Source organism: Bos mutus, chromosome 23 (assembly GCF_027580195.1).
Source record: "Bos mutus isolate GX-2022 chromosome 23, NWIPB_WYAK_1.1, whole genome shotgun sequence".
In the NCBI taxonomy this organism is placed as follows: domain Eukaryota; kingdom Metazoa; phylum Chordata; class Mammalia; order Artiodactyla; family Bovidae; genus Bos; species Bos mutus.
The window spans coordinates 1,787,762-1,806,985 of NC_091639.1; the positions used below are offsets into that span (position 1 = coordinate 1,787,762).

General features: G+C 47.9%; 1 protein-coding gene across 3 annotated transcripts in view; it reads left to right on the plus strand.

Moving 5' to 3' along the window:
- Positions 1–2,386: 2,386 nt before the first annotated feature.
- RIPK1 (receptor interacting serine/threonine kinase 1) overlaps positions 2,387–19,224 on the plus strand; it is a 33,680-nt gene continuing 16,842 nt past the window's right edge. Inside the window, exons 1-7 of one of the 3 annotated variants that reach the window (XM_070361182.1) lie at positions 2,387–2,723; positions 9,791–9,989; positions 10,675–10,831; positions 11,443–11,580; positions 12,996–13,224; positions 15,353–15,502; positions 18,660–18,736. In XM_070361182.1, coding sequence (XP_070217283.1) covers positions 9,838–9,989; positions 10,675–10,831; positions 11,443–11,580; positions 12,996–13,224; positions 15,353–15,502; positions 18,660–18,736 — 903 coding nt within the window. In that variant the 5' untranslated portion in view covers positions 2,387–2,723; positions 9,791–9,837. Of the gene's footprint in view, positions 2,724–2,963; positions 3,610–9,790; positions 9,990–10,674; positions 10,832–11,442; positions 11,581–12,995; positions 13,225–15,352; positions 15,503–18,659; positions 18,737–19,224 lie in introns of those variants that run through there. The other 2 variants (XM_070361183.1, XM_070361184.1) reach the window with 2 other exon arrangements.

Sequence of the window (19,224 nt, forward strand, 5' to 3'; positions counted from 1 at the left end):
TCAGAAATGAAAGCATTAAGTCCTGACCACTGGACTGCCAGTGAATTACTGACCTATTCCTTTTAAAATTCATAAATTTTCCTTTGAGACAGTCACAAGACACTCAATGAACTTAGCTCCCATCTCTTTTGATCCAGAAGTGATAAAAGGAGATGTTCCAATATTGTAAAGGCCTAATCATAATTACTTAAAAATAAGTTATGACCAACCTAGATAGCCTATTACAAAGCAGAGTCATTACTTTGCCAACAAAGGTCCGTCTAGTCAAGGCTATGGTTTTTCCAGTGGTCATGTATGGATGTGAGAGTTGGACTGTGAAGAAAGCTGAGCGCCGAAGAATTGATGCTTTTGAACTGTGGTGTTGGAGAAGACTCCTGAGAGTCCCTTGGACTACAAGGAGATCCAACCAGTCCATCCTAAAGTAGATCAGTCCTTCGTGTTCATTGGAAGGACTGATGCTAAAGCTGAAACTCCAATACTCTGGCCACCTCATGCAAAGAGTTGACTCATTTGAAAAGACCCTGATGCTAGGAGGGATTGGGGGCAGGAGAAGGGGACGACAGAGGATGAAATGGCTGGATGGCATCACCAACTCGATGGATATGAGTTTGAGTGAACTCTGGGAGTTGGTGATGAACAGGGAGGCCTGGTGTGCTGCGATTCATGGGATCACAAAGATTCAGACACGACTGAGAGACTGAACTGAACTGTGTTTTGGTAGAGCAGTCTTTTCAGTGTTTTTTCAGTGTCTCTCAGAAAATGAAGACCTAAAGCATCACACCTTGCCACCTGGAGATTTTATCTACTAGAATAGATACCTCCAGGAAAACTCTCTTCAGCCTTTCTGGAAAGGCCCCTATTAAGTATTCCTAACCAACTCTTGTGACACCAGATTCTAAGGAACTGACTCTTGGATTCACATGACACAGTTAAAGAGAGCACCACACGCTGACTAGACCTGCACATCATCTGGTGACCTGAAAGTAAAGACTTCTCAGAATTGAACCAGATGACTTCTAATGAGACAGTTTTCCCAAAATATTCAGAACAGGCCTCTTGGAGTTTGTCACCACACCTTTGATGAAGACACTTCAGATGATCGCCACTATTATCCTGGAAATGTATGCACTTTAGGCAAAAAGTGTTTCACAGTTCTGCTACTCCTTGTTATTCAAATGTAACCTCAGTAGGTTTGCAATCCACACTTTCCCTCAGATGTGAAATTGTACAAAGGAAAGGTCCTCCCTGGCATTGAGATACAAAGTCACTGACACACACACAAAAATCTCACACTTGGATCAGCACTGCTTTCTGAGAGATTCTGATCAAAAGGGGGAAATGTAAAAAACAAACACACAAAAAACAAATCTCGAAGAGTCAGGAGATCAGAAAGGCTGGAGAATCTTTTCTATCAGAAATCTTTCTTTCCCCCCTGGCAACGATTCAGCCAATGAAAAGCAATGGACTTTTAAAACATCTCTCCAACTTCCTTTTCCCCCATAATGGTGTCCTCTCCATTTTTGTTGGGAACTTACAAGTTCCCAGGGTGGCAGACCTCAAACTGCAATTCTTTTCATAATAAACTTGTTTACGTTAGAGAAATAGTTGGCAGTCTATTTATTTTAGGCAGACAATATGTGGTGGCATCTCAGTGGTTTTTCAAAGTTAGAGTTTCCTAATATCCTATAATATTGAGCATCTTTTCATATACTTACTTGTCATTTGTATGGTGAGGTGTCTGTTGAGATCTTTTGCCCATTCTCAATTGCATTTTTCCTTCTCTTGCATTTTTAGTATATTTTGGATAACTTTTATCAGCTATGCTTTCTGCAAATATTTTCTTAGTTTGTGGCATCTCATTATCTCCAGATATCTTTTTATAGTATGTAATCATGCTATATATAAAATTAACTTTTCATCATAACACTATAGCAACCATTTCCCATTTTGCTTCAGACTTCCCAACCATCCTCGTACGCTGCTGCTTCCTCCGCAGCCCCACAGAAGAGATTATCCCCACTTTGCAGGTGAAGGAGATAAATGCCTGGGAGCTTGCTGCCTAGGGTTCCCGCGCTGCTGACCTGCAGAGCTCAGAATCCCCCGGGGAAGCAGCCCATCGCCTCCGGCCCTGCCTGCCGCGCCCGGCAGGTTTTTGGGAGTGGTTTCTGTGACTCGGCATTTCTTCTGTCCTCTCGGCCTCCCAAACCGCTCTGAGAGCACGATCCTTAGTCTGAGCTTGTCCCGGGATTTCAGAACCGGCCTGCAGGCCTCTCCAGCCGCTGGGCGGGCGCTCTCCCCACCCTCCTCCGGGGCAGGAGCGGAGGCGGAGCGAGCAGTCCACGCCCTCCGCCGGCCGGGCTCCTTCAGTCGAAGCGCGGGCGGCGCGGACACCAGACCGGTGTCCCGGAGCGCCGACCCCGGAGCGCGGGGCCCCAGCGGGCCCACTCCGTGAGGAGCCCGAGCGCGCCGACCACTGGACAGCACGCGACGGACCGCTGGCCCGCGGAGCCGGGCGCGGTGTGGGCAGGGCGGGCGGTCCCCGCCCGCCTCCCAGCCGACGGCTCCGCCCCGGAGACCCCTTATCGGGCCCGGCGTGCCACCCCGGCCTGCGCCGGCCAGGTACTGCTGGGCGTGGGAGCAACTCTAGGCTGCCCCGCCGCCTCCTTCCTCACCCGGCCTGGGGCCTCAGGAGGTCTCCCGCGAAAGCGAAAGCGAATCTCTCGGTGCGTCAGCTTGGGACCGCCGGGCCCAGAACAGTCTCTCGGGCTGGCTTCCGGGAGGGGGCGGGGCTTTTGCTTCCGGTGGGTGGGGGGCGGGCGACTCGGCTCCCGGAGTTCGGGCGGTGGGCGTGGCCCGCGGCGTTCCTGGAAGTCGGGCAGTGGGCCAGTAGGGTGGTAGGCGTGGCCCGCGAGTTTCCGGAAGTGGGGCGCCCAATTGCCAGCCGTCCACTGGACAGCACGGTTATCCCTGAGGCGTCTCGTCTCGCCGGGAGTGTGGGTCCGGCGGGACCGGGCGGCGATTTGGCTCCGGCGTGATAACTGCGTGACGTGGAGACGGCCCGTCACGTGGTCTGCGCTGTGGTGTCGGGGGGGGTGGCGGGTCGTCCCTGCGATGTCGTTACGAGCTTTCGCCGCCCCGGGTCACGCGGGCGCCCTGGGGCAGGGCCTCTGACGGGGGCGCCGGGGCCGCCGCAGCTCGCGACGCCGTCAGACGCCTTCCCGCGCCGTCTTCGACGAGAGCTGGGAAAGAAGGATCGACGGGCACGGCGGGGAGGGCGTCGTCAACCGGTGGCGCGTGCTTTTACGAAGTGACTGAGCGCACACACGCTCTCGTAGCCTCTTCAGAGTTTTGAAGAAGGTCAGCGCCACCCTTCTTTCCTTACACTGGACAGCCTCCCACAGAGGCGGGGTTGGCTGTTCATTACTTTGTCTCTCGCTGTTCCTTCGGCTCTTCTTTGCTCGGAGCTCTTGTGTGTCCTGGACAAAGCCCGAGGCCCTTTACACTCAAGCGACTTTGCAATAGAACCGCTATTACTTCTCCCTCCGTTCACACAGGAAGAAATCAAGGCAGGAGTGACTTCTTACTTGATCTACATTTTGTAACCATCAGGTACGTAGGTGCAAGAGTGGGAAGGAAATTGTAGTCAATTATAAATTTGGGCAACTGCACCCTTCCAAACACAAAAGGTAAAGAGGAAGCTTGTTTAAAACATTTGAGGTATCTCATCATTATAATTATTATTACTGATAAAACAACTATAATGATGAACTGTAATTTGCATGTTTCTCTCGCTGAGCTGTATTGAGCACCACAGATACATTGCACTTTCAGGATTGTGAATATTCACGAGAATAAAGAAAAATCCCTAAATAACAGTTTCCAAAATTGAAAATTTCTCTTGGATGATTATTAATCGGCAACATGGTAATACCACCAGTATGAGCTGGGAATTTGAAAAAGCACAGCTTCCCATGCTATGGTTGGATGTTATACTTCGGCAAAAATGATCGTGTTAACCTAGTAGAATATTGATTTTGAACCACATGTTTTCATATGTTTTTAAAATTTAGTCTGTACTTTCCCTATGTTTCTGAATGTGGCATACTTATTTAGTACAGGTGAGCAGAATTGTAAGATAGGTCTTTGCATCTGATTTTAACAAAGACAAATGATTGTTTGCTCTCTGGAGAAGTAACATGTGTTAGTGAACTGACAGTGGAAATTTGAGTGAAGACATTAAGGCTCAATTCTGGGATCTGTTACTCTAGGTGAATCATTAAACTCTAAATTTTAGTTTCTTAATTTGTAACTTGAAGCCGATGTATTAATAAGTTGGTACTTCAGAGGGTCATCATGTGCAGGATAACACTGGGTTGAACTCTTGCAGTCTTCTCTCTTGCCCAGAGCTCTTGTTTATCTGAGGCAAAGTATCAAGCAGTTAAAATCCAAGAACCTTGAGAAATTCCCATTGGATGCCTGAATAAAAACAGAGTTCCATCTGCAGAGGAAAAGGGGGGCATGGTAGTTGGGTAGCCAGCATTTTCTGTCAGACTCATCATGTATGGTCCTCACTGAAACATTGAAAAAAATTGCCCTCAACCACTTAAAGGTAAATATGAAATTTTTTTAACTTAAAAAAAATTATTGCAATACACAGAAAAGAACACACATCATAACTGTTTGACTCTCTTAAGTGTCCTGAAGTGAACATTAAGAAGAAACAAGTATTGCCATCACTCCCCCACACTTCCTTTCCTTCCCTGCCTCCTGCTTCCACCTCGTAGTAACTACTACCCTGACTGTTAATTTTGTAGATTAATGCTGCCTGGCTCTTTGATGTTATATATTGTTAGTAATTTGTATTTTTCCCCAGTTTTACTGAAGTATAGTTGACAAAATTGAATGTAGATATGAATTTTTTTTATATAGACTTACAGATAATTTTGAAGTTTCTTGGAATTTTCAATTAATTTCAGTGGAGAATTCGCTTCCTTAAATCCCTGAATTTAGTACACTTATGCAAAAAACATTTTGAAAATCCATTAAAATAGACCGTTATATTCTCTGTTGAAAGTCCTTGATCATAAGATGATATGACAGGTTAGTGTGTGTTCATTAATTACTGTGTAACATGACTTTACAGTGTGACTTTCTACTTGGCTACTTTCAGAGTTTCTGTGACTCTTGGGTATCTAAACCACTCACCAGTCCCTCCTAAGATATTCAGTACTTACAGAGTTGAATCATTCATGGGGAATGGCCGGGGGAGGGGGGGAGCAATAAAAACAAGTCATTGGAAACCATGCAAAAGGTGCATAAGGTGAAGTAAGACCAGGCTAAACCAGCAAACCACAGATGAGGAGAGCCAGCTGGGGTCAGAAGGCAGCCTCACAGAGTGCTGCAGGCCCACCTGGAGGCCCCTCTCCCTGGAGCTGCATCGCTCCTGCAGGAGGCAAGGCAGGTCCTAGTTGGTCTTGGCAGCTCTGAAGAGAGAAGACCTAGCTGAAGGATAGAGAGCAGGTAGAAGTCCTCATCTAGCTGAATCTTAATACCCTATGGTCATAGTTCAGGGCATGGTTATAACTCCTTCCTGTTTCTGTACTGTCTGGGAGCCTTTTTTAATGTTACTAAACATTCATGCTGTGCTTAGTTGCCCAGTTGTGTCCGACTCTTTGTGACCCCATGGATTCTAGCCCACCAGGCTCCTCTGTCCATGGGATTCTCCAGGCAAGAATACTGGAGTGGGTTGCCATGCCCTCCTCCAGGGGATCTTCCTGACCCAGGGATTGAACCTAGGTTTCCCACATTGCAGGCAGATTTTTTACCAGCTAAGTCACCAGGAAAGCCTAAGAATACTGGAGTGGGTAGCCTATCCCTTCTCCAGGGGAACTTCCTGACCCAGGAATCGAACCAGGGTCTGCTGCATTGCAGGCAGATTCTTTACCAGCTGAGCTACTGGAGAAGCCCACTAAACATTCACATATCACATCATTTTTGAAAACTGCTAGATGACTTTCATAATGTGAATGAGCCATAACTTACTCTCCCGTGTTATGTATATGTCAGTTGTATTATGTGCTTTTGCTGTTCTCTCTAATGTTACTAGGAATATCCTTGTACATAATCTATATCAGTGTCTCTGATTTGATTCCTTAGGATAAAGAATTACTGAGTGAGGAACTTAACTCCCTTTAAAAAAATTTTTTATTATAAAGGTAATTTGTATAAAAATTACAAAATGTAATAAATGTGTAAAGAAGAAATAAAAGTCACCTGACCATCCAGATATCCTTGCTAACATTTAGGTGTCTTTCGCTGTGTCTTTTTTTCCTGTACATATAGCTATATGTGTACCTAGCCATCCACCTGTTAATGTATTGACTATATAATACTATATTTTATGAATGTGCTATAATTCACTTAACTTTATTTTTGGATGATTAAATAGTTCTCTTTTTTAAAAAAAATTATGCATTTAATGACCAACTGCCTTATGCCAGGTTATGTGCTGGGCACTGTAGATTGTGCGTAAGATAGTTTCCTGCCTTCTGTGAGCTTAATTGAAATAATTCCCAAATTATAGCTGTCCAACTGGTTCAAGGTACTGGGTGCTGTGAAAATGTCTAATAGGAAGACATAGGATGGCTTCCCTGAGGAAATGACATCTCTGAGACCTCAAGGGGGAGCAACTTTTAGCCAGGAGAAGAATGTGCACTCAGAAGCTTGTAGGGGAGAGTGGACACCCCCACCCTGCTTCACAAGGACTGGTCCATAGAGAGCTACTGTGAAGAGTGGATCCCAGCTGCACACCCCCATTCTCACAGCCTGGGAAACAGTGTGAATGTGACGAGTAGGGGTAGACGGGTGGGCCAGTCATAGCCAGAACCACAAAGCAGGCCCAATGTGTGTTCAGATGTTTCTTCTCATACACTGCTTACCAGTCTGTGAGGCAGTCATTATTATTTCCTTTTGCAAATGAGGAAATTGAGGCTTATGTAAGTTACCCAAGGACTGATAAATTAGAGCTAGATTTCATATGGGAGAAAAGCCTGTGCCCTCTTCACTGTCGTGACAGCTTCTAGTAGCTCACCTTCAGGCCCTGCCTCCCCTGCCCCCACCATGGTCATGCCCTTTACTGGGCAGCCTCCCCACACCCCGTGTCACTGCCCCAAAAATGTGCTTCTTTCCAGAGGGCACTTCCTCTTACTTGGAAATGTCTCATGTTACAGGAAAATGGCTCATAGTGTAATCTGCCATGCTGATATGTGAGCTTTGTTGGAGTAGCAGGGCCCACCAAAGACTTTGTGCAGGATGTAGAAGGTTGGTTACCTGAGCCAGACTACAGCAGGCCACTGACAGGACTGCTCTCAGCTTAGGCATTTTCAGAAACCCCTTCAGCCACTTAAAAAAGCTTCCCATCCCAACATTTTATTAAAAATTTCAAAGTGCAAAGTTAGGTTTTACACCCGCAGCTAACATCATAATAACAATGAAAAACTGAAAGCTTCTTAAGATCAGGAATAAAAGGGGAATTCCTTGGTGGCCCAGTGGTTAGGACTCTGTGCTCCCACTGTTGAGGGCCTGAGTAGAATCCCTGGTCCAGGAACTAAGATCCCACAAACCACATGTGCGGTGCTACCAAACAAAACAACAAATCAGGAGCAAGACCAGGGTGCCCACTCTTGCCTCTGTTATTCAACATAGTATTAGAAGTTCTAGCCAGATCCACTAGGCAAGAAAAGGCATGTGAATGGGAAAGGAAGAAATAAAGCTGTCACTGTTTGCAGATCATGTGAGATACATAGAAAACTCTAAAACACTCCATCAAAAAACTGTTAGAACTAAGGAACAATTTCAGCAATGTTGTAGGATACAAAGTCACTAAGTAAATAAATGTTAGTCGCTTAGTCCTATCTGTCTCTTTGCAACCCCATCGGCTGTAGCCTGCCAGGATCCTCTGTCCATGGGATTCTCCAGACAAGAATACTGGAGTGGGTAGCCATTCCCTTCTCCAGGGGATCTTCCCAACCCAGGGATTGAACCTGGATTTCCCACATTGCAGACAGGTTTTTTTACCATATAAGCCACCAGGGAAATCAGTATACAAAAGTATTTTGCATTTCTATATACTAATAAAGATAGTGGAGGTGATGGAATTCTAGTTGAGCTATTCCAAATCCTGAAAGATGATGCTGTGAAAGTGCTGCACTCAATATGCCAGCAAATTTGGAAAACTCAGCACTGGCCACAGGACTGGAAAAGGTCAGTTTTCATTCCAATCCCAAAGAAAGGCAATGCCAGAGAATGCTCAAACTACCGCACAGTTGCACTCATCTCACACACTAGTAAAGTAATGCTCAAAATTCTCCAAGCCAGGCTTCAGCAATACGTGAACCGTGAAATTCCAGATGTTCAAGCTGGTTTTAGAAAAGGCAGAGGAACCAGAGATCAAATTGCCATCATCCGCTGGATCATGAAAAAAGCAAGAGAGTTCCAGAAAAACATCTATTTCTGCTTTATTGACTATGTCAAAGCCTTTGACTGTGTGGATAACAATAAACTGTGGAAAATTCTGAAAGAGATGGGAATACCAGACCACCTGATCTGCCTCTTGAGAAATCTGTATGCAGGTCAGGAAGCAACAGTTAGAACTGGACATGGAACAACAGACTGGTTCCAAATAGGAAAAGGAATTCGTCAAGGCTGTATATTGTCACCCTGTTTATTTAACTTATATGCAGAGTACATCATGAGAAACACTGGACTGTAAGAAACACAAGCTGGAATCAAGATTGCCGGGAGAAATATCAATAACCTCAGATATGCAGATGACACCCTTATGGCAGAAAGTGAAGAACTAAAAAGCCTCTTGATGAAAGTGGAGAGTGAAAAAGTTGGCCTAAAGCTCAACATTCAGAAAACGAAGATCATGGCATCCAGTCCCACCACTTCATGGGAAACAGATGGGGAAACAGTGGAAACAGTGTCAGACTTTATTTTGGAGGGCTCCAAAATCACTGCAGATGGTGACTACAGCCATGAAATTAAAAGATGCTTACTCCTTGGAAGGAAAGTTATGACCAACATAGCATATTCAAAAGCAGAGACATTACTTTGCCAACAAAGTTCGTCTAGTCAAGGCTATGGTTTTTCCTGTGGTCATGTATGGATGTGAGAGTTGGACTGTGAAGAAGGCTGAGCGCTGAAGAATTGATGCTTTTGAACTGTGGTGTTGGAGAAGACTCTTGAGAGTCCCTTGGACTGCAAGGAGATCCAACCAGTCCATTCTGAAGGAGATAAGCCCTGGGATTTCTTTGGAAGGAATGCTGCTAAAGCTGAAACTCCAGTACTTTGGCCACCTCATGCGAAGAGTTGACTCATTGGAAAAGACTCTGATGCTGGGAGGGATTGGGGGCAGGAGGAGAAGGGGACGACAGAGGATGAGATGGCTGGATGGCATCACTGACTCGATGGACGTGAGTCTGAGTGAACTCCGGGAGTTGGTGATGGACAGGGAGGCCTGGCGTGCTGCACTTCATGGGGTCGCAGAGAGTCGGACACGACTGAGCAACTGGACTGAGCTGAGCTGAATCTTCCATGTTTGTAGAAATGAAAGTCTAAGGAAGAAAGATCGTGGTCTTCTGTGATTCCTGGAAATAGGAAAAACATTCATCTTAGAGACTATAAATCTATCTTCAAAAAATAAAGGCACACCAAGCGTGCGGTGGAGCGTTTGTACACTGTTTGTGTGACGACTTGTCTGTAGTGACGTGTCCTCTTTTCTTCACAGGGTTGTGTGTTTTCGGGGCATTCTGGCCGTTCAGAAGGAAAGCAGCCATGTCCTTGGACGACATTAAGATGAGCTCTACAGACTTCCTGGAGCAGGCAGACCTGGACAGTGGGGGCTTCGGGAAGGTGTGTCTGTGTTTACACAGATCCCACGGACTGGTGATCCTGAAGAAGGTGTACACGGGCCCCAAGCGCACCGAGTGAGTCAGGGGCAGATTTGGGCAGGCCACGTGCTGTGCCAGGGCGGTGGAATCGGGTGGCACAGCCTTTATGAGACAGACCTGGGTGCAAGGGTCAGCCCTGAGGCTTCATATCGGATGGCCCTGCAGGGCGGTCATTGACATCCCTGACTCACGAGGATTCAGACGCCGGCTAGGGGAGAGCTCCGAGCTGGTAAGTAACAGAAGAAAACTGAAGAGGAGGAAACAGAGAGGAGGCAGCCCAGGGCAGTGCAGGGGCGCTGGGAAGAGGATGGGAGGAGCAGGCGGGAGCAGGCGAAGGCTCTGCTCCACGGTGGGTGAGGACCAGCCCCGAGCATGGGCACAAAGCCCTGGTTCGTGAGTCACAGCGTCCAGGACCCTCTCTCTGAGGCAGTCGGGAAGCTGTATTATTTCCCTCTGCTCTCGCCCGAGTGGCTGTGAGACAGGCCATGGGTTTAGTCCACTGTCCAGTGCGGTCTTTGTTTCCCAGCCGCATTTCCTCGGTGCTCTTCACCAGCTTTGCGTTGATTGGTCATTGGGTTAACGCTTCCTGTGCACTGGCCGTGGTCCCGGGAAGGAGGCACCCAGGGTGGAGGGGCAGCCCCGGGGACGCTTGGGGGCGTTCCCAGGGCCGGGAGAGGAGCGGGCTGCCCCTGCCCATCTGACCCCTGCCCCCTGCCCCCAGGTACAACGAGGCCCTCCTGGAGGAGGGCAGGATGATGCACCGGCTGCGGCACCGTCGCGTGGTCAAGCTGCTGGGCGTCATCATGGAGGAGGGCAGCTACTCACTGGTGATGGAGTACATGGAGCAGGGCGACCTCATGCGCGTGCTCAAGGCCCAGGTACGCCTCGCCCGGCCCGCCAGCCCCTGTGCCTCGGACTCCTGTGCGAATGGCTGGTGGTTTGGATTTTCTCAAGAATAACAACACTGGATGAGGAAGGTTTCCAACAGCAAGATTCATCCTGTTTACCAAAGCCAAATAATTTTAATGCATTTTTAAAAGTGTAGATACCTGGACTTTCTCGGTGGTCCAGTGGTTGAGACTCCCTGCTTCCACTTCCAGGGGGCACGGGTTTGATCCCCGTTCGGGGAACTAAGATCCCTGCCTGCCCTGTGGGGTAGTCAAAAAACAAGTGTATGTACCTGTTAAGAGCAAGGCCAGTGCTGTTTGCTCAGGAAGCAATAGCAAGTGTGACAGAGATAACGGGGCACAGGTCGGGATGTGAATGTCTGGTGTGGTGGTGTGTTGACAGACACGCGCACAGCAAGCTGTGGGAACACAGGGGAGGGGCCCTCACCCTGCAAGGTGGTCAGGACGCATCTTCGGGGCCTGTGGGAAGGGAAGCTGCTGGCTCTGTCCTCAGGTCCGGATCCACTGCTCTTGAAGGAAGCTGGTGCTTTGGCCCCTTTAAGTCCCTTTCCGTCTCCCGGACTGACTGCCACTCGTTTCAGGTCAGCATCCCCCTGTCCGTGAAAGGGAGGATCATTATGGAGACCATCGAAGGAATGCGCTACCTCCACGGAGAAGGGGTGATACACAAGGACCTCAAGCCAGAAAATATCCTCGTTGACAGCGACTTCCACATCAAGGTAACCACAGTCAGGGCTTCTGGGGGTCAGCGCGATTCTGATTCTCAGCGTAAGTCCTTTTTCCGGACATGATGTGTGCCAAGAGCAGAGCTCGCCCAACTCCTCCCTGGTGACGGCGGTGCCAGAAAGCTCTGCCAAGGAATGAAAAGAGGGAGGCTTGGTGGGGGTAGTGATCTTTATTTATTCCTTTACTTACATCGGGAGAAGGCAATGGCACCCCACTCCAGTACTCTTGCCTGGAAAATCCCATGGACGGAGGAGCCTGGTAGGCTGCAGTCCATGGGGACGCTAAGAGTCGGACACGACTGAGTGACTTCACTTTCACTTTACTTACATCTCCTTTTTAAAAATCCGTTTCCTTTTGAAAACTCTGTCCACTGTAGTCAAAGGAAAAAGAGGGAGGGTTTTCTTTTCTCCTCTAGGTGGACCATCATGTCAAGGTGGCTTTGGCAGCATGAATCCCAGCCGAGCACAAGGGTCTGAAAGGGGAAGTGGAATTGTGGGGAGGACGCAGGAACTGCTTACGCAGGCGTCCCTTTACCAGAAGATTCTGCTTCTAGCGCTCTGTTCCAGCCCTGGACAGGGTTTTTTTGTTTGTTTTTTTCTTCTTGTGTCTTTAAAAGAAGGTTCTTTACGTTAATAACTTACCTCTTAAGATCTGGGTTAGAATTTGAGGATTCTAGATAATCACATGCCAGAAATCATCCCCAAAAGCTCGGATTCCCGGAAGCAAAAGTGGAACCGCCTCCTCTGGTGTCTTCAGTGTATGGCTCTGTCATTCTGCCCTGCCGCCTCCCTCTGTGCTCTGTGTCTGACCTTGGTTTTTTTTTCTTTGCCTTTTTGTCTGTCTTTCCCCTCTTCCGCATCCCATCTTCTCTCAGGTTCAGGCTCCCAACTCAGCACCAGCAGCTACACTCCTATCCTCCGTGTGTCTTTGGGATCCTTGGAAATTCACATCCATGGGCTTCTGGACACCCTTTGGGAAAACAGAAGGTGCAGTACCATGTGCTACACAAGCCTGCTGAAAAGAAAGTGCCTGTTTTCCCTAGCCTCAGAACCAACAGAAAACATGCAGAATAAGTGAGGAGTTAGAGTAAACATGTCTAGTTGTTGTTCTTCTCAGGAATATCTTCTGCTTTTCTCCCCATCAACCACCACCCCCCACCCCCAGATATTGCGTAAGAATCGAGACACCAGAATTTCACACAGACTTTCTTATGGGAGATTTTCCAGACGTCTGAGGACATATGTTTTCTACTAGTTTGTTCAGAGGTAGCTGTTTTAAACCTGTCCGGGGCAGCCGTTTCTGCAAATGTTACAGTCCCTTCATCTACTAGATAAGCCCCCAATTTAAAGACAGCTCTGATTTGCTTGCTGCCGTCACAGGAGCATCCCGTTGGTTTGCTCTCCTGCAGATAGCTGACCTCGGCGTCGCTTCCTTCAAGACGTGGAGCAAGCTGACGAAGGAGGAGCACAATGAGCAGCGGAAGGCGGGCGGCAGTGCCGGGAAGAGCGGTGGCACGCTGCACTACATGGCCCCTGAGCACCTGAACGACGTCAACTCCAGGCCCTCCGAGAAGTCCGACGTGTTCAGCTTTGCCATCGTGCTCTGGGCGATCTTCGCCAACAAGGAGCCATACGAGAGTAAGGCATTGATAGAGGAGGGGGCCTGGGGGCTGATGGGAGTTGTCAGTGGGGTAACAGCGTGCAGTGAGGTCGTGGAGGTTTATCACTGTTTGTTCAACGTCTGTCTCACCCACCGGACTGTGAGCTCCACAAAGGCCGGGACGGCATCTCACCCACTCCCTGCTCTTCCCCCGGTACCTACACGCGGAATGTAGTGGGTACTCGGCAAGCATTTGTGGGATGGATAGTAATCTCGATTTAGGAACCGGGGGCCATAGGACAGGTCGGAGCTCGGGTAGTGCATCTCAGCTTGCAGGGTGCTCAGCAATCCAGGCTTCCTCCCGGACAGGAAGGCTTGCTCGGTCCTTGTGAGGACTTTCAGGGCACACACTCCATACTTTCATCCATCGACACACCCCTCCATTCAGGAATTGTTTATTTTCAGTACTTACTGTGGGCTCTTTACTGGGAACTCAGTCTATAAAGATGAGAAAGACAGGGTTTGTGCAGGAGAACAGGTACATAAGTAGCTGTTCTTCACTGTGTTAAAGTGAAGTCGCTCAGTCGTGTCCAACCCTCTGCGACCCCATGGACTGTAGCCTGCCAGGCTCCTCTGTCCATGGGGTTTTCCAGGCAAGAATACTGGAGTGGGGTGCCATTTCATTCTCCAGGTCAGTGTGTTAAGAACCTGAACTAATGGCCCTTCTCCTGCCTGCTCTTCCTGGGTGACTGTCAGCTTCCAGGATTCAATCCCCTCTTTGCTGCTCAAACCCCTAGTGGTGGCCTGGACATCCTCCTATCTGTTAGATCCAGTCCACGTACCAGAGGACCCCCCAAAGCAGTATCCCCCAAAACTAACCCATGTTTTCCATGCTGCCCGAGTGGCTCACTCAGCTCTGCTCTTACATCCAGAAAATGGCGTTACCATCCACCAACCAAGCTGCCCAACCAAGAACCTCAGTCTCCAGACTCAGCCTTGCCCTCCTACATCAATCAGACATAGAAACCTGTGAATTTGGGAATCCCTGGTGGTCCAGTGGTTGGAACTCACACTTCCATTGCTGAGGGCTGGGATTCAGTCCCTGGTCAGGGAACTAAGATCCTACAAGCTGCACAGCATGGCCGGAAACTGTGACCTCCGGGCATATCAGATTCAAGATGCATCCGCATCTCTCTGTCCCCAGAGGACCCTGTCCAGTTCACACCCTCTGTGGCAGGCTCCTCGTGCCACCACCGCTCGCTCACACTGCCATCAAACAGGCCGATCAGGCCTCTCAATCATCTGTTTAAGATCCTTCCAAGATACCCTTGACATTCGGGATCAAGTTCAAACCTCTCAGTATGGAGCACAGGGCCCTCTCTGATTTGGCTAAGCTGTTCCTTCCCTCCCTTGCCTCAGCCAACATGCCCAGTTACACTGAGCTGGTCATAATTTCCAGATACATCTTGATTTCTGCAACTCCCAACCTATTCAGATCCTGCTTTGTTGGCCTGGAATCTTCCTCTCTGAATCTTCCTTCCCAGTTCTTTACCTGGATAACCCTGTTTATCGTTTTGGACCCAGCAAAGCCTTTTCTGACCTCTTCCTTCCCAGTTCTTTACCTGGATGACCCTGTTTATCCTTTTGGACCCAGCAAAGCCTTTTCTGACCTCTTCCTTCCCAGTTCCTTCCTGTTTATCCAGTTCTGACCTCTTTAGCCTTTTCTGTTCTTTACCTGGATGACCCTGTTTATCCTTTTGGACCCAGCAAAGCCTTTTCTGACCTTCCAGTAGTGGTCCTGCCACCAGAGCCCTCTGTGCTTACTTCTTGAACAGCCAGTATCGCTCTGAATTTTAAGTCACTCTTACTAACGAGCTCCTTCAGCGCAACCGCTGTCTGCTGTTTGTCTCTGTATTAAAATCTGGAGTGTGTCACGGCTTTATTTACATATTCAGTCGTCTGCCAGGAGACAGCTTTGCCAATAATCTGCCTTTCCTCTCTTTGATCGTCTCTGGGGAGGAACAGGTCTGTTTATCGTCCCAGGGCATTCTGCCCCTCCCTGGTATAACCGTGAGAGATCAGTGGCCTGGTCCAGGTTCTGTCATCTCCCTGCCTGAGAGGAGTGGGACCTGAACGTCTCAGCTCTTCTTTCCATTTGCTCTGTAGACGCCATCTGTGAGCAGCAGCTGATACTGTGCATCAAGTCTGGGAACAGGCCAGACGTGGAGGACATCATTGAGTTCTGCCCGCGGGAGGTTATTGACATCATGAGGCAGTGCTGGGAGGTGAACCCGGACAACCGGCCCACGTTCGCGGGTGAGTCCCCTCCGTGCGGGCACCGCCTCCCTCCCATGTCTTCCTAGTGAGAGGCTGACGGGCGGTACTTGGAGTTTTTAGGAAACCGAGTTCCACTCCTGATTTCAAACTGATTTTCTAGATTCCAAAGGCTTTGTTCAAAGAAAAGTTGCCATCCCTCTCCCAAGCATGAAGGCATACAAGGTCCTTTTGTTTCTTGGTGGTATTTTCCCCCATAGTTAAATTTGTTTAATTGTATTAAAATATACGTGACACACAATTTACCACTGTAATCAATTTTAGGTGTTCAGTTCAGTTCAGTTCAGTTCTGTCCAACTCTTTGCAACCCCACAGACTGCAGCACGCCAGGCTTTACTGTCCATCACCAGCTCCCAGAGCTTGCTCAAACTCATGTCCATCGAGTCGGTGATGCCATCCAACCATCTCACCCTCTGTTGTCCTCTTCTCCTCCTGCCTTCAATCTTTCCCAGAATCAGGGCCTTTTCCAGTGAGTCAGTTTTTCGCATCAGGTGGCCAAAGTACTGGAGCTTCAGCTTCAGCTTCAGCATCAGTCCTTCCAATGAATATTCAGGACTGATTTCCTTTAGGATTGACTGGTTGGATCTCCTTGCAGCCCAAGGAACTCTCAAGAGTCTCCTCCAGCACTGCAGTTCAGTGGCATTTAGCACATTCACAGCGTCTTCACCTTCCCCACCTGAAACCGTACCCGTTCACACTGACTCCCCACCTGCTCCCAGCCCCTGGAAGCCGCCACCCTCCTGTCTGAACACTGACTCCCCACCCGCTCCCAGCCCCTGGCAGCTGCCGCCGTCCTGTCTGTCTCTGTGAACTTGGCTTTGCGGGGTCCCCCATGTAGGCAGAATCCCACAGTGTTGTGCTGTCGTGACTGGCTGGTTCACTGAGCACAGTGTCCAGGGTTCCTCCAGGTCATATCCTGTCAGGATCTCCTCCCTGTTTCCTGCTGAGCGGTGTTCCGCAGTGTGAGGACCGCACCGTGTCTGTCCAGTCACCTGCTGCCGGATGCTGTGGTGCTTCCCGGCCGTCTGACTTCTTAGCTTCTTTGATCTCGGTTCCTTCCTGTGTGGCTGGCATCTCTGGAAGTGTTATTTGCCATCTGCATCGGGCTGAGAGCAAGAGGAGAAGGAAAGGGACTGGAGTTTGTCACATCCGTGTACCTCTTGTCATCCCCCTTTGTCACCTAGGGCCTTACTAAGGTCCTGGAGGCAGAGGGAAAGAGAAAATTGGGTCAGGAAGAAACAAAGAGCAGGAAGGAACTTAGGAGCCTGCAGGGGGTTCTGTGCTCGTATTTCTGCTTTGAGGAAACCGATTTGAAACCCCACCAGCCACTCCCATGAGAGGGTTATGGGGTGATTGATTCAGTTGCTTTCTTACTCAGTCAGCCTGAATCTTGTCCTGGCTTGGTTTCTTCTCATGCCTTTTTCACCTTTTTAAACTGAAATTCTGCTTCTGAGATAATTGTAGACCTATATGCAGTTGTAAGAAATAATGCAGACATCCCGTGTACCCTTTACCTGGCTTCCTCCAAGGATCACATCTGGCCAGACTCAGTACACACCACAGCTGGAATACTGACCCTGACACAGTCAGATTCAACACACCACCATCTCCACAAGGGTCCCTCCTGCTGCCATTCACAGGAGTAAAGCTGCTGGGGATACTCACGTCACAGGTGTTCGTGTGAATGTAAATATTTCTCTAGAGTAAGTACCCAGGAGTTAAGTAAGTAAGTCATAGGTGGTTTCATGTTTAGTTTTTTTTTTTTTTTTTTTAAAGAAACTGCCAATCTGGGTATTCCCTGGCTGTCCAGTGGTTAGGACTCTTTGCTGTCACTGCCAGAGACCCAGGTTCAATCCCTGGCTGGAGAACTAAGTAAGATCCCAAAAGCTGTGCAGCATGGCCAAAAAAAAAACCAAAACCCTGCCAACTGTTTTCCAGAGAGGCTGTGCCATTTTATATTCTCACCAGCTACGTGCAAGTGACCCAACTTCTCTACACCCTTACCAGCACTTGGTGGTGCTGCTGCTCGTTAAGGTAGCCTCTGATAGGTACGTAGTGATAGCTCAGTGTGGCTCTGGCTTCATCTCCCCAGTGCCCAGTGACGGTGGGCATCTTCTCGCGGGTGTCTCTGCCATCTGTGTCTCTTCCACGGCGCAGTGTCGCTCTGTGTCTTTTGCCCACTTTCTAATTGGATTTTGTCTTCTCATTGTTGAATGTAGAGTGTTCTCTGTATGTGCCATATAGTGTTCCTTTCTTGGACATGTGATTTTCAGTTAGCTTCTCCCAGTCTGGAGCTTGGTATTTTTTTTTCCATTCTCTTCTCAGGATCTTTCATAGACTGAAAGTTTTTATTTTGATGAAGTCTTCTTCATTAATCTCTCCTGTTGTGGATGATAATTTTGGTGTCAAGTCTGAGGACACTGTCAGGATTAGATCCAAAATACTTTCTTCCCTTTTTTTTTCTGAAAATCTTAAGAGTTTTACATTTAAGTCTGTGTTAAGTTCTTTTTTTTTTTAATGATTGTCAAGGAAAATTCATTATTGCCAGTGAAGGAATGACAGCACAGAACTAAATATTTGGTTTCTTTTCTTGCCATTTATTTAATGTCTTATTGGGAAAATACCGTGATCCATGTCGAGTTAATTTTTGTATGAGGTGTGAGGTTTAGGCTGAATTTTGGTTTTTCCTTTTTGCCCTGTTCCACCGCCATTTGCTGAACGGCTGTCTCTCCTCCATTACCTTGTTTCTCTGACTCTTTACACCAGATCCCTACCCTGCGTATTCCATCCTGGATCACCTCTGATGCCAGAGGGACAAACAAGGAGCCCACCCTTCCTTTATCATCTGGATATTAGCCCTCTTAGGCAGGGCCTTGTGCTGCAGCAGAGCAACTACCTAAAGCTGCATTGTGTTGGGCAGGAGCCCTTGGTTTCCTTCCAGTGGTATCCCAGCCTTCGTTCTGTCTGCATAGAAATTAGTCTTATCTATTTATGAAAGTGATTTAAAGTTTTATTCTGTTGCTTTGCCCACAGATTAAGGCACGTAATTCAAAGATAATAGACTCTTAATATCTAAATTTTTAGAAAATACTTAAGAAATTTTAAAGTTTTTTTTTTTTTTTTTTTTTTTTACGTATAGGCATTGAAGAAAAATTTAGGCCTTTTTATTCAAATCAATTGGAAGACTATGTAGAAGAGGATGTGAAGAGTTTAAAGGTGGGTGACATACCAGCTGCATTAAAGCAAATACCGTATCAGTCATGAAAACCAAAGCATTACACTTTACTACTGAGATTCGAGCTAAGCAGCTGGGGAACTGGGAAGTTCCCCTGTAGGGGGGCATGGCAACCCACTTCAGTACTCTTACCTGGAGAATCCTCATGGACAGAGGCGCCTGGTGGGCTGCAGTCCATGAGGTTCCAGAGTCGGACACAACTGAGTGACTAAGAACAACAGAAAGCACAGCTTGGTAACCACAAAAAAACAAAATTAGCAGTTTTATGCAGGTATCATCAAGTTAGCATTACTGGACCCATTCCTCTGTCAAAACAAATGAAGTGAGAGGAAAATATATCTACAATATGGAAAAAGATAAGCACAGCATCACTGGAATAGGGTGGAAAGTAACCATAGGTGGGTCAGTCATTTTGAAGAATTCTTGAAAGATTAAAACGCCAACAGAAATATCTTTTGAGACATATAAC